The 16,216-nt window shown below is 41.1% G+C and overlaps 1 protein-coding gene across 1 annotated transcript in view; it reads right to left on the reverse strand.

Moving 5' to 3' along the window:
* Positions 1-8,883, reverse strand: part of LOC128769980 (cadherin-24) — a 27,548-nt gene extending 18,665 nt beyond the window's left edge. Inside the window, exons 1-2 of the mRNA XM_053884171.1 lie at positions 8,762-8,883; positions 3,328-4,121 (exon numbers count right to left, since the gene is read on the reverse strand). Of these exons, the coding sequence (XP_053740146.1) occupies positions 3,328-3,987 (660 nt within the window). The 5' untranslated portion in view covers positions 3,988-4,121; positions 8,762-8,883. The remainder of the gene's footprint in view (positions 1-3,327; positions 4,122-8,761) is intronic.
* Positions 8,884-16,216: the final 7,333 nt, after the last annotated feature.

The raw sequence follows: 16,216 nt of genomic DNA on the forward strand, positions 1-16,216 counted from the left end.
GACTCCATCTGTAAATCTTCTGTCCTCCACCCATCTGTCTCTTCCTTACATTCTCAGAATCCATCTGTCTGACTTCCTTGTTCCTCTTAAACCACCATTTTCCCTCTGTCCTTGTCGCCCGCCTTTCATTCCGCCAGCTCACTTACACAGAATACCCATCTGCTCGCATTTGTTTCTACCTCGCTCCTCAGCGCAGAATATGTGTTTAATGGCAGAAGGATATTAGAGGCGGCTAGATAGGTAAAAGGCACAGAAATAGAAAGCTAAAAGAGATTACTCAGCTTTCATCACAGTGAGGTTTCTGACCAGGAACCTTCACATCTTCCAAGCCCTAGGGTGCATTTGCACATGTTCATAATCCACCAGGCTTAGTCACAACGGCTGCTGTGGACGGCAGATTCACAAGTGCAGCGGCAAAGGCATCTCACACATTTAGAAAACTTGACACAATTATTGGTGGTGTCTAAGAGAATGTGTGATGGCAACATATTTAAACGTGGTGAAATTTCAACACACTGCATGCACAAGCGTGAAGAGGAACCAGAAGAAAATGCAAGATTATCAAACGCTATGTGTGTGTGTGTGCGTGGTGCGTATGTGTTGGAGGATAAAGTTGCGGATTATAGAAAGTCATGATAGCGTTCCGTACAAATCACGAGAAAAGGGACTGTTTTCTTCTTTCATCCCTACACCCACATCCCTCCACTTCTTTTCTTCCTCATAGGGGACTTTGATTTTGACTCCACAGCCAGCATGAGACATGTCTTTGTCAGAGTGTGCGCTTTGCCCCCCACACGACATCTCCTCTTGCAATCCAGTCATCCTCTCCTCATTGACTAATTGCTGGTTCAATCCAGCTGTGATGAAGCCAGCATGGAAAACCCACTCATACTGAGAGATAAATAAACCCCTTTCCAGGCAAGAAGCTTTCGAAAAACGTCTCTCTTTGGTCAACTGCAATGTCTGTTTGTTCATGGAAAACCACCGAGTCACTTTGGCCTCACTGCTATTGTTCATTCCCAACCATACAGTACAGCACAGTTGAGTAAAAATCTCATCCCAGCTGTACTCATTTTTACAACGAGGTAAGTTTATAATGTTTCACATAAATCAATTTCAGCTTAAGTATTTCGATGTGTTCCGGATGATCTCATTTTTCTCACAACAGGAGCCTCAACAACTGAGACAATAGAAAAGCACAGAGACGGTGCACATTTCTGTCAAGAGTGTTGTTTTATGTGCGGTGCCTTTCACACTAGCCCACTAGCAATGGAAGTTTGGTAGTACTTCAAGCAGTCTAAACTACAGTATAGTGATACAGCAAAACAATGTTTTGCAAGTCACATCGAAGGTTTTTTATTTTACCAATTCCATTTCACGTTTGTTGGTTATGAAATGGGTTTTCAGTTTTTCTTTGCAGTTGTAAGCATAGAAGTAGACCTGCACGATCATTGAGCTTGTTTACAAGCGTCATGCGCAACTATTGGTCGATAAGAGGAGTGGCATCCAGCCTCTGACGCATTTATTAAGTCGACAGTGGATGGAAGTATGGCTAAATATTTCTATCTAAATTTCATTTTTTTCCCTTCATATAAATACGACAATTATCATAAAGTCTTCATGTTGGATACTCAAATTTAAGTTTTATTATCATTATAATGTATTATTGATTATAATTAATGCTTATTATTGACAATACTATCAGTAATGTCGAGAGCAGAGGAATTTATTTTACCTTTTACATGTTTGAATTCATTCAATAAAACCACACACAAAAGCATTTTTACACCTTTTAAAACCTAATTCAGGTTTCTACTTTATGTAAAAGCATGAATTCATACAGATTAAGAAAGCCGCAAATGTTTCAAGTTTAGGACCCGAGGGCCAAATATAGTCATGTGGCCCGCAGGAGTTTTGTTACAGGATTGAAATGCTAATTTAAAATGCACTGTTAACACAGTGATAGTGCTGCAAAATGTTGCCTCCAAGAGTTATTAAAAGACAGTTAGAGTAATGCTCTGGTTCACATCTCTGGCTAAAGGAGTGCTGTTATCGATATAAACTGTAAAATAAACATTCCTTTCATTTGGACTGCAACTTAAGGTTTGGGTTAATGTGACACCCCTGAGTTCAGTCATGAGAGACCACGGCTCAACCCCCTTCCAGGATGAACAGAGTGTGACACACACCTTTGGTTGAGCAGATTAGATTAGAATTCACATTTTTTCAGAGATAATAAAATTCGATCTCCAACAAACACTTGACTTTTGAGTTTCCTTTCTAAAGTGAGAACCCTTAAACAGAGTTAATCAGAGGTGTTCTCAACATAGACCACTTCAGCCTTCATTAAAACAGCCTCTCAGCTGCAGTGAAGGAACAAGCATGAGCTGCATGAAGGACAGAAGTTTGATGGCTACTTTTAGATGACCTCCAGACTGAAGCAGTTGCTTGTTAATACAAACTATTTCATCACTCCATAGGAACCGCAGTGGCAGAAGAAGACTGATGCCTTTCAACAGTGGGACGACTGGTCCTGCAGATATTTTTACTCAGGGAGTGACTCCAAGTCAGTATTCTCTAGTTTTAGCTTTTGTCACATATATTTATGAAGAAATCACTATGCAGTATGTGCTCCACCAACAAATGCATCCAGGGAGCTTATTAAAAATCATTTGCTATATACACGTTAAAACTCTAGACTTCCCTGTGAAATCTGAACCATCTCTCCACCGTGGTTTTGCCTGTTGCCATCCATCTCCTGGGTTGATGCCTCTATAATGGTTTGTCTGGCAGCCAAATTCCTTGATTTTGCAGCTGTCAATCGTTGATGGGTCACCTCAATCTTGCACCGGCCTTGAAGTTGACATTATTAATTCCGGGCAAACTGAGCCATGGAGAGAGAAACCATTATGTATGGAAACAGGCAACTCGTGAGGCTGCTGATTGCTTTAACAGCTCCTGATGGCATCAACAACAACCGGGAATTAAACATTTATGAGGCGTATACTAGACGGGTGAGAACCCAATCTACACTGTCAATATAATATATAGTTTCAGCTCCAAAGAGGCTGCCAGCATCCTGGGATAGTATAAGTGCTGATACAGTCCCGCCCCGGCATGTGAATGCTGCCAGCACCTACATTAGCGCCTGGCTGGTCGACCAGAGGGACATGAGTGTTTCAGGCGTGCGCCGGGTTAAATCATTTCCCTTTCCACATTGCCACCGAAACTCAAGGTTACTGGCTGGGCGACTTGAAGTCACAACAAATGAACAGCCTGCAGCACCAACATGCACATGCTCACAGATGATGACAGCTGCTTGCTTACCCGTCCGATCAGCACCGGCTCAGGCCCCCGGTACTCCTCGATCACAAAGAACTGGTTCCAGAGCCAGCTTCTCCTGTGGCGAGCGTGGGAGCCCTTCTTCAGCAGGCGTGGCCCTGACTGGCTCTCTTCAGACTGGATGACCCATCTAGCGGTTCGGTGAGTCTGCTCAGGCAGAACGTCCACACCTGTCTGTAAATGAAGCTGAAGAGCCAACAGCTCATCAGAACCCAGCGCTCGACTCTGATTATTAATTGGCTCTTCAACCTCTCCATTAGTTAAATTGCTCATTTCCTGGTGGTTCATGGTAAGGTCAGGGTTGTGTTTAGGCATCAAGGGCACGGCACTAGGTTTGGCCACAGCTGTTTGCTCCTCGACGTTGTTCTTGAGGTAAAAATAATGAGATCCGCTGTCATTGAGTTTAATGGCATTTGGCAATGTTCCAGCACCGTCCCGCGCGTTCAGAGCTTGCCTTTCCAAATCTTTGGATGGAGCTGAGGAACTCGAGCCGTCCACGTCCCCCCAGTACGACAGAGAGTGTTTTTTGCTTTTTGATATTACATGCAAATCTTGATCTTTTTTGGGAAGGCCAGCGGCTACTGAAATGTCACTCCTTTCTCCACTCCACAAGACAAGACAGAGCATAAAAATGTGTTTCGCCATTAGTGCGTTCAGATCCCGCTTGTTTAATTACTTGCTGGAAAACATCTGATCAGGAGCTGGAGTGTATTCCACACTGTGTTCCATCTTCTGCCTTCATTTTGTCTTTCATCGTTTCAATGGGATGACATGTTCGCCTGAGTGAAGAAAGAGAAGTGAGTGCAGTGAAACAAGGAGACATGATGGCAGGAAATACTGGCTGCAATCAATGAGGCAAGTGCTCCCAAACAAATGAGAACCTTCAACCATCTTCTTTACAAGATCTCTACAGCTGCAGTGAATTGTAGTCAAAGACCAAGTCAACACTTTGTGTATCACATCCCAGTTTGTTTACTCTACAATATTACCAGCCTCTTGGTTTGAGCACAACCACCTTCATCATATTCAGCATCAAAAATAAAGAGGCAAAAGAAGCGTTGAAAAAAAGCACTCGTGCTTACAAATAATTCAGTCATTAAGGACAAACTAACACTAATAAAACACAACAGAACAAAGTCACCACTACAATATGACCAAAAATGAGTCATGTCCCTGCTCTGCGACTGTAAAGAAATTATTCTTGTTTTTCCTTGAACAATGCGCTGAGAAGCTCTGAGAGCTTTAAAGTGTATGGCCGCTATTCTCCTGTCACAGTGCACTCCGATTGCCTCCACAAGTAATGTTACAGTGACGTACGGCAGAGTAGCACCTATAGCCACGAGTGTTGTTCTACAAGAACCAGAAATCGGAAGTTGTTTGCACAATGACAACACTGAATATTTATTTTGACTGACAGCGCTAGACCGTTTTTTCCATTATTTTTTGCTTAGTTTCCAGGGTGTTGCGTCGGACATCCGTCACCCGACTTGACTACACAATAGCTGAAAGTTCAAGAGATTGATGCTACCTCTAAAAGTGGTTTATCTGTGCCCCACGGAAAGACAACTGGTCCCCAACCTCAAAGATTAATTAGACTCATACATTATTTATTGAATTACTCGTCCTCTTTTCCCGAAAGTTAAATCATCTAGATTTTGTTAGCTCTTGAGTCATGATCCAGCACATTGATCAATGAAGCGTCGTACCCCGAAACGTGTCGGCGGCTTAACCGTGTAATTGCCGCCCGCACCTTCCATCAAATATTCACCTGGATCTGACTTTCTGCCTCCATTGCTTTCCCCAGCTGAGTATCTAGATTTGTTGACATCTGTTTTCGCCTGCACGAATGCAGGCAGGCTTTTACATCACTCTTTACCGCAAACACACGCAGGCAACAGCAAAAGAGATGCAGCTTGAAAACACATTTCAGCAAAGTTGTCAGGGATGCTGTGTGCTCTTAGCAAGGAGATCAAAATTGCAATGTGAAATCTGGAAAGGGACAAAGCTGCTCTTACACAAATCATGATCAATTATGTTCCATAAATGCTTTGTACAGTGATTCAGAAAGTCTAATTCCTGTTCTGAGCACTCAGAGTCAATGGTAACAGATACATTTATATTGTACTGGACAAAAAATTCAGAAAAAAGCAGATACATGCAAAAACTAATTATCATTTTCCTCAACAGACACTGACCTATTTTCCAAAAACTAGATCCCAGAACTGAGTCACTTTGATCAATTGAACAGATAAGTCATTTCTAGCTTCCATATGTCTCAGTTTCCCCTCAACAGACTTATGGATCCCCCCCAATACTTCATATTCCAATTATAGGCCATGTCACCAGCATGTAATACTTCATGTTCATTCTTGCGTCATTTGAAAAGTAAAAAGAGATCCCACCAAAACACTGTCTGCTGTTACGCACTGGCATAGTTTGAGCTTCTCAGCTTACATTCCTCCCTGCCAGCTTTGCACCAGAAGCTTGTTGCAGGCAGAGTGTGTCACTCACGGCTGTTTGAAGTCTGCAGAGTACGAGCGCTTATATGATACGTGTGAAACGTAAGGCGCAGAAAGACGATGAAAGCGTGAGTCCGATTTGCTGTCCGTACGGTGAGTGGCGACATAGCCCTAAATTGCAAATCGCTGTTTCAGTCTCACTTCAGTCTGCATGCGTCGGGTCGCTTCACTGCAACAGGGCCATTTCATTTTTATTAAAAATAGCCTGAGCATGTCAGGCTTTTAACATAGGAGTAGGGGAGATGGAACCAGGCAGGGAGGAGGTAGGAGTGATGCTGAAAGCTCCAGGGGGCGCAACGCTGATGCCTTAAATGACCAAGGCGTTCACTGATCTCACATTTGAACTCTAGATTTTACTGCCTCCACCATTTGGCTGGCACAATCTTTATCCTCTCTCGCTCGCTCTCTGCTGCTCGCTGCACATGTAGAAATCTTTTAAGTCTTCACCGGGGCGACTGGTGAGGGGAAAGGCACTGCACTCAGCACATCAGTCACCTCATTATGGTCACCGTTTGACACTCAGACAGCTTAAATGAAACTGCTGCATTGTTGTGCTGAGCTGGTGTTCTCATTTGCCACAGGGGAGAAGCTAAGTGGTTAAAAGGTGATCTGTCCTACATTCATGTGTGTGGCACATCTCTCAGGCACAAACCAGGCTTTACCTTCTCCTACGGTCGTAAACACCCGAGCAACCCCCTCCATATGCTCTGCTGACTGAACACAGAAGTGGGAAATGTTCTTGGCATCATGACTGGGTTGGTTCAATATGAATGCTATCACTCACGATTATGCCTGACAAATAGATTGGTTCACTTCACTCAACACTTCCAGCAATCTAATTTGTAACACCTCTGCTTGTTTTAATTAACTACAAAGACAACTATTGTGATAACTGATGTTGTTAAGATGACGATTACACACATTAAGCAAGGTTTGCATCAGAATTCCACACATTTGCAGCTATATAAAGCAAAAAAAAAAGAATGAATAATAGTTAATAGTTTTTTCTACACAAAAACCCAATGTTGGATCACATGGCTCGGCTCTGTGATCACGAGACCATTACCACCCAGTAATATTCACACCTCGAAGTCAAAGACATCACAATTGTACTGTGTCGTTTTGTGCTGCTGGTTGCAACATCAGTATAAGTGACACTGATGTTATTGTCTCCGCAAACATTTAAATATAATAAGTGTGCAACTGTTGTCAGTGTAATTTCATTGACTCAGTCTTAACCTCTTTCTATGAAAAAAATAAATTTCCTCCTATTCTGTCTGGCTTGGCAACAGACATGGGACACAAAATTCAGTGGGAACCACATTTGTGAGTTCCAAATAGTGTGCATAGCTTAGAAGTTTGCACAAGAAGCCACAACTCTGTCCTTAGAGAGTGCTAAAGCAGGATTATTTCGAAAACTTTCAGGAAGCCGCTTCAGCTAGAATGCATGACATTATAAAATAGCCGTCCTCCATCCCTGTGGTCCCTGTGGCTCATGCAACTCAATGTACTCAAAGTACCAGTAAAAGTACAAAGTGACTAAAAAATACATTTTAAAACAATAATAAAAATGCATTCACATGCTGTCACATATGTCACAATACAGTTTCTACATGAAACGGTTCATGAACTGTGAACGATACAGAAAATATATTAGTTTGTATGTTATCCTCATGGAAAACACTTAGTAGAATGCCCAAATTGCGTATTCATGCGTAACTGTAGCCAGCCTGGTAACAGTGCTACACAGGCTGTGGTGCATTGATAAACCGCTTTGTAGGTTTTGTTAGAGTGAGCAAACAAGTTTACATGTGTTTCCGTACACACAACTGCTGGGAAATCAGCCCCAACATGAAAAGACAGGACACTAAATTTAATACCAGACAAAATATTTTAAAAAACATGTTACAAACCAGTGAGGCACAAACAAAAACGATCATTATGACACTGGATTAAAACACTCGAAACACTTCAAACACGAAAACACAGCCGTGTCTAAATGCACAGCAATAGCTTGTTCTAAAAAAGGACACTGACATAATCTAAGCTTTAATTTCTTTGTAATAGCAGAATGTTTTATCCTGAAAAAAAGAAAGACTCATGTCAACTGAATTATTTACCAAATGGCATCAGAGACAAATATCACAACAACTGTCGTCATCAGTGGACTCATTTGATTCTCTGGGTTTTATTCAAGTGTGCCACATCACTCACCCATGGCAACCATACATTAAAGAAAACATTAACTATGTCCATCAAGGGAGTCAGACCGATCTTGCACTCGTCTTCATTTTACTTTGAGAGATTTACTGGTTCATCTCCATCATGACAGCTGTGTTGTTTCACAGCTTCAAGACAGGCTTCTACTCACCGGTCCAAACAAACAAATGTAATCCTAACGTGCTGCTGTCTTCCCGTCAAGATACCTTATATTGTGAAAATAACAATATCCGGATGTTGGGGAGGCGGATGGGCGCTGTTATTGCTCACCATGACCAAATAAATGAAAACATTTGAAGAGGTCACGCACACGGGTGAGGGTTACCCAGCGCAGGTCGCAGGAGCGAGTCGTGCATCCATCACTGCGATTCCCGTCCTCGGTGAGGAAAACAGCAACCGCATCGATGAAGGAGAGGCTCAGTTCTGCTTAAATACTACTGTGAACATATGCAAACCCGCACAGACCTGCCCTTTTTTTCTTTGCAGCAGTTGGAAATAGATTGAAACAAACGCCTCAGCGAGCAGGCAGAGCTGGGAGAGGAAGACTAAGTCGCGGAGCGGAGTACAAACTTATCATGTCGCTGTCCACTCACGGGAATGCTGCTCTTCTGACGAGCCAGTTAAAGCAGACAATAAAAAGTCGAGTTTCATCGCAGATGCTGGGCTACAAAAGCGCTTACCGTGTGCTGACATAGCTGCCGACCCGCAGTTATCTGGAGCTACCGACAGCCAAGACGATCCAGAGTCGGACGCTGAGGTTCAACTGAGCTCAACCACAGGTCCGTCTCCTCCGACTCTCCCCGCTCTCCCTGCTACTCGCTCACACGGGTGCGCGCGGACGGGCACGCGCAACCCTGAATGTCTCTTCAGCACGGCTGTAGTTTACGGAAATATTCATCATAATTATATCGTGCTGCCGGCCTTGTTCAATATAATGTTAGTACTTAAACAAGTTAACCATTTAAACCCCATCAAATGTTGATACTTTAAATTTAAACAATGTCAAATTCTGAAATTCTTGAAATTGAAATTTCACATGTTATAGATGAATAATAGTGTCTTGTGTGTGTAATGCTGTTGGTTACTGTTGATAACAAAGTCCATTCCATACATTCATCGTCCTCTTTCCTTCTCCATTCCACCACTGTCTTTGGTCTCATCCCGCCTTTTACGTCCTTCTATTTCCCTCATATCTCTCCGCTTCCCGCTCTCGATGCCATCCCTACATCTTTCCATTCCTTCCCCTCCATTAGTCTTGAACTATCCATCTGCAAAAAAAAGGGGCCACCTTAAAAGCTTGCTATTTTTGAGGATACATATTGACCCTTAATGGCACACGCAGGCATTTTATTTATTTATTTTGCCCCAAATCCATGTCTCAGTAAAGTGACATCCAACCATTTATTATAGTTTTCACGTGGAGCTCACATTTACTTTCAGGCCATGTAGTATTTTGTCGTGCTCAGCAAGTCATCCAAAGTAAGAGCGCACTATGTGCCTCCCAGAAAAATGGGGCAAATGAATTACTTACTCAAGGACGCATGAAAAGATCAAATTAGTGTTCAACCACTTGTCTAAAATACATGATTGTAATTACCGCTTGCCTTGGTCTCTGATAGCGCTTCTTTTTTTTTCCCCTCAAATGGGAGTCATGATTTTCATGATGTCTATTTTGCCAGAAATCATCGTAGCATCACAAACAAAGAGGTTATAATGGAAACACGGCCTTATCCATGTTAGGTTAATTAACTTGCATGTTTTAATTAATACATTCTAATGTGCTCAGAAAATGAATCGACGACTTCATCCTTTTAAATGGTTTATTATGTATGGATGTTCTCAAAGACAAGACTCCACTTCAGGGGTCGCCAACATGGTGCCCACACGCCGTGAAAAAAGAACAAAAAATATTTTTATTTTTTTGTTACACCACTGGTAATTATTGTGAAAACTCAACAATGAAGCAAGATTTGAGAGGACTATCATTTAAAATCCATTATTTATTGTAATTTTGGTAGTGTGTACTGAACCCATGGTAGCCCATCGGCTCACACAGTGCCCTTGGAGTAGCTCGCGGTTGCTAAAAGGTTGGTGACCCCTGGTGTGCTTCAACTATAATGCTGAGCGCAGTTTGTTCAAACATGTCCCCATCACTCACGTCTGTCTGTTCTCGGGCGAAGTAGTAAACAAGCATATAATGCACCTGTGGTTATTTACTGGGGCTGCTAGTGGTGGTGTAGACTTTGAATAGAAAATTGGATCAGAAGAGGACTCAAAAGATACAAAGCATATCCTAAGCTCAATGAGTGCTTGTCAGATGATGTGGGGATGAAGAGAATGCGAAAATGAGTGCTGTGTGAAAGTGGCCTTCCTCTTTCAGTGCTACACCGATTGTAAATAAGAATTTCTGCAGTTTTTCAACTGGCAGCAGCTGGAAGATGTACAACGAATTTACAATACAAGGCTTAACGTTTACAAAAACAACAACAAAAAAAAGGCAACTTCCTTTGTAAACCAACAAGAGACATATTATTGTATACCAAACGTAACACAAACAAACACAAGTAAACAGCAACTTTCACTGTAAAAAATGTACGATGAACAGAACTCCCACAATGTAAACACCACCAGATTTGAATAGTAGATGGACTCAAATGTTTTTCAGTGTTGAATACTGCTGAGAATGTCTTTACAAATAGAAACATTTCTTCCGTGTCAGCTGACAGGGCGGTACAAGCTAAGGTAACCTAGCCATCACTGTCAACACCAACGCATAGGCCCAAGAAGTGATAGTTTAGATCAGTGTTTTTCAACCTTTTTCTAGACACGGCACCCTTGGTTCACTGAAAAAATCCCAAGGCACACCTCCAAAGCAACCTCGGCCAAAGCGCACTTGTGCTTAAAGTCCTATAGAAAATCCCTTTTCATTTGTGAAAAACTGTAGCGACTGACACTCGGTTGTTATTTTGCCAGGCTATTTGCAGAAACAAATAGCAGAAAATGTATTTGTTTCATATGTTTCAATTTGTGTCATAAATGGGGCAATATGGCAAAGTATATCATGATTTATTTATTTACTTACTTGAAATACCAGTTTCAATTTTGTCATTTCTCTCTTGCATGATTTATTGTAGTTTCCAAACAAATCCTTTGCATTCTTTGCCTGAACTTGCTTCATAAAAACAATTATTCTATCTCGCTTCACATTTTCAAGCGCATTTATTTTGTTGTGCATTTAGTTTTTCGCCAACTTTTAAACCACAAAGCAAACTCTGACAGTGTATGAGTATCAATAAAGATTTGAAGTGAGCTCTGTTAGCTCTGCGTTGCAGACAGTCTTTGGCGACAAGGATCACTCCTTCCATGGTTTTGTGGTGAAAGTGTGTGGTCAAGTTAGAGGCGCATCAGTTTTAAAAACAGCTGGAAGTTGTGTATTTGACCAGCTTCTTGGCTGTGAGTGTGAGGGAAGAGGAGCACCGCGCACCACAGCAGCGCTGCTTTGACTGACAGACAGATCAGCGCATCAACATACTGCAGCTCTACAGTATAGTGTATAGAAAGAATGTCAGTGAATCCATGTGATCTCCTCACCTTGGTTGTTCATCAACACCTTCTCATTGTCATGATTTAATGTCATCATATCGCCCACCTCTATCTCCGGACAAATGCGGTGAAATTGGATCATTTTCCCACGGCCCACCTGACAGTCCCTGGTTGAAAATGTTGGTCTGGATAGCTCCCGATAACGCGGAAATTTTTTTAAAAGGTCTTGTGTGAGCGAGTGTAGCCTCACTTTTTTTATGTTTTTAAGCACAGAGTTAAACCTCTTGATAAAGATTTTGTAATTCTTCTGGCTCTGTTGCTTGGACATTACTCTCACTTGCAATGTGGAATTAACAATAAACAGTTTTGTAGTTTTGCTCCGCTGTTTGAATGATAGCCGACTCATTTCTCTCACCCATGGACCTACTAAACCAAGAAGCCTCTACAAAACAGCATGGGCTTTGATCACATCGCGTGCATTCATCTAAAGTGGGTAGCTTAGCTGCAGACAAGCAGGCTGAAGGCACACACTCCTGCTTTGCCTGGGTTCATCTTGGGATGTATCCATCAGAGCTGTCTGCTGCTGCAACAAAAAGGGATTTTGGTGCACCCCGTGACCTAATAAGAGATAAGCAGTGGAAGATAAGAAGAGATTGTTCTCAATCTGGTCAATAAAGAAAATACAAAATAGCAGACACAAGGGCTCTGGGGCTGTGATGGACTGATCTTGATAACAGAGCAAATTAAAAATGATCACATGCGCTGTCCTGCTGAGAATACTTGCAGCAGACGCTGCACGGGGACCACTTCTACAAATAATTTGAAAAGTGGAGATCCACTAGAATAGCGGCAATCAATTACACTCCCAACTACAGCAGTTTTCTGATGAATTGAAATTGGGAATTATTATTTTCTGTGAACGGTCAGGAAATGATCAAGATCACTAAGATTGTTCATGCGATGGGTAGAATTTTCTTAAGGTTGTTTTATTAGTGTGTTTTATGTTCACCCCTGACTTGTTTGTATATACTGTCGTATATACTGTTACATTCATTTGTTGCTTCATGTTCTGATGTCGCTAGGTGATAGGATGAGCAGATACAGAAAAACGTAAATTATAGTCTACATTACGATCTGCAACCCACTGTAACCATTCTAAAAGTTGCCTTGGTCAAAAACATATCGGTCTATTTACATTTTGTTTTTAAACGACTGACTGAGCAAAGCCAAAACTTGAAACTAAATCCATTTTTATCCAGCCGAAAACAAAAGACTGTGGTCAAAATTGTGGGTTGTGTTTTGAATGATAAAAAGAAAAACAATGAATCAAGTTGAATTTATATTACACAAAAAAGTTTTGCTTTTGTTCAAAACAAAGCTCTGTAAGTCGTGAACTCTGTTATTGATTGCAACCTTGCATGTCAGCATCTCGCAGAAAATAAAGTCAATTGTTGTTGGTGGTTACAGAGGATGCGCTGTAACAGTATTTAGGAAATTTGTAAAACATTGGGGAATGACTAACTGAATAACTCAATACTTGGACTGCATTATGTCCATTTTTGATGCCATAATTGCCGTGGGGCGTTGTGAAAGATAACCAAACCTTTTGTCATATCTGTTGCAAAAAGAAAAAAACATTTTTCCCGCTCTGCTAAAATGACACACACGATGTGCCAGAAACATAGATATTCTCTTTCACCAGACTTTTCTTGCTGATAAGCACCACATACTGTTGTCAGAAATAAAATCGGTCATCCACACAGTGGTGTCTCACTTTGTCATTCTTGAATTTTGTCTGATCCCGTCTATGAAGAAAACAGATGGGCTTCAAATACCAGGGATGATACATGATGTTGAGTTTAACATCAGAGAGTCAGACCATTCTGACGCCGACTGCGGAGACAAGGTGTTTGGATGGGACAGTTTAATCCAAAACTTCCTTCTAAAACATGAAGTTATTCATAATGCTAGTGAAGGCACAGATACAGATATGCAGTCAAATATGGAATAGTTTCACACCTTTGTAACCGGGGTCACCAACCTTTTTGCAACTGTGTGCTTTAGTATACACATATGGCAGATGTCAAATAACCAAATATATGTTAGAATAGGTTCTTTGACATATGACTTCACTGATTCTTCACAATAATAATATCCTGGAGCAGCAAAGGAAACAGAAAAATCAAACATAATAAGATGGTTATTTAATGAAAATACACATTTTTTTAAACCCTGCTGGCTGCTCCCTTGGTCTCTGCAGGCTTCCACTGGTGCTTTATAAGCTTTTGATTAAGTCAAGAAAATGGCATGTTTAAGAGTCACTGGCCAAGTATTCAGGAACTGCTCGTCCATTGCTGTTATTATTGGAGGCTTAAGGCACATAGTATAGTTCCAGTCAAAACTCCATGCATGAGGCTCAGATGTGGCCCACAAAAACTGTCAATAAAAATAGTTTCCTCAAAAATGAAATTCGATCTTAACCTAACTATGCTTACCTCAAATCTGAGGCAAGGCGATCTAAATAGGTTGGTTTGAATTATATCAGTTATGTGTAAAATGGAAAACTGCAAAAATGTTTTAATACCATCAACAACGCCCAAGATATGATCGTAATAAGTCATTCTGTCCTCATCCCCTGTCAGCGCCTCAGATGGATGCTCACGTCAGTTTCCACTTGTTTTTGTTTTTAACTTACTCAATAACTCTGTCATTAATGAAGATCAGAATTATAGATGAGTTTGGGGAGAAGGACAGGGCCTTGCCCACTTAGTCACAGCCACAGTAAATCATTTTTCTTATGTAAGGAGGCACTCAAAATGATTCTCGGTGGAAAAGAGCTGAACGTGGTCACGCATGTCTGTCGGCAATTTATTTTACACACTGAATGATACGAAGACAGACATTCTCAGTGATCGGGCATGAAATTAAAAAAAGTAACTTGAAACCAATATGAGCGCATTATCTAGCATTATATGGACCCTCTGGTACGTTGAAGTAAAATGCTGGGAACTTAAATATCATAACTGAAGTGGAAGCACAACCCTTCCACTTTTTCTCCAATACATGTAATATATACAGTACACCACGACAGAACGCTATTGTTAAGATGATGTTGCAGGTCACCTTTGAAATACAAGCATTAATAATAATAATTTTACTATCATTCGTTTACTTTTGTATTAAAATGAGCCATGCAGTTCGTCTGATTTGAAATATGCTTTTAAACCTGTTGTGGGTGTCGAAAGAAAAGGCACTGTAAACACAAGGACAGTTTCAAAAAAGCTTTATTGAAAGATAAATGAATTTGCTGTTATGTATTGATGCATGTACTGTATATGTAATTGCACGCTTAAATAGATAATATACTGTATGAAAGCAGGATTAACACTGCGATAGGTGGCAAAAGCAAAGAGTTAAGTAACTGTTTAATTTCATTTCATTTTCTAATCTTTAGATTTTCTTAAAGTGCTTATTCAGTTATTCAAATTCAGATTTTGGATTGACAGGTTTGCACACATGCTACACATACTTCATGTTTGCTCAACACAGAGAGTTGCCTCAAGGAAAAATTTGAACACACGACTGCAACACTAGGACACTAGCCTGCGCAACATTTATAGTTTCAGTGGCTCCAGACTCTTCCAGTGTGGTATATACAGTACACAGTAGACAGACACTCTGCGATTCAAAGCTATGAACACCCACACCATTGAAATTCAGTGTGATTATGGACATTGGGAGGAAACAGAAAAGTCAGTCAGTCATGGCCCAGGTGACCCTGAAAAGCTTGGAGGGAAACACAACTCAGTAAAATAATCCGTAACAAGCTGCAAAAGTTTTGATTTCCAAAGAGGAGAACATGCTTGCCCTTGGAGCCTTACACCAATTATTTCTTTTTGAAGTTTAAACAGGGAGATTAATATTGCAGGAGGATGAGGAGCTTTATACCTTTTGCCCTAATATCCTGAGTGGAGTTACAGTTGCATGGATGATGTAGAGTATTCTTAATTTACTACCATGCTGGTCAAACAGAAAGAACTGGCGAGTTCAGCATTTTTTTTACTTATTCATTAATGTATTGGAGTGTCAAAGGAGCTTCACAAGACTTCTGACAGCGAGCACAAATCAATTTCACTCATTATCATTTATTGCCACAGCTGAATTTGTTCCCTCACTCATGGAAGTATATCAAGATACTCGCACAAGAAACGGCTCTGCTAAAATTAGTTTCACTTTCCCAGTCGGGCTGTTATTCCCTGCGCCTCGCCTTGGATTCTCTTTGTGTTGGTGTCAGAATCAAAGACGCACGGAAGTCGGTTCTAATTATCACACGTACAAAGTGGTATGTTAAACTTTTACATCCAAACGCCAGCAAGCAGAGCGCTGTACCAACAGATTTTGTCATGAGCGCAAACAAAAAAACTCACTTAGCTGAGACGGAATATACATGCTCAAATCATTTGAGAAGCAGTCCTTAGGATGGCACGACCGTCTCTGATCATTAATTTAGTATACAGCGCAAAAACGACCTTCATCTCTCCAAAGTCCTCCAGTATCCTTTACAATTTTGTTGATTCTTTACGTAGCAAAAA

Source organism: Synchiropus splendidus, chromosome 1 (genome assembly GCF_027744825.2).
Source record: "Synchiropus splendidus isolate RoL2022-P1 chromosome 1, RoL_Sspl_1.0, whole genome shotgun sequence".
Classification (NCBI taxonomy): Eukaryota; Metazoa; Chordata; class Actinopteri; order Syngnathiformes; family Callionymidae; genus Synchiropus; species Synchiropus splendidus.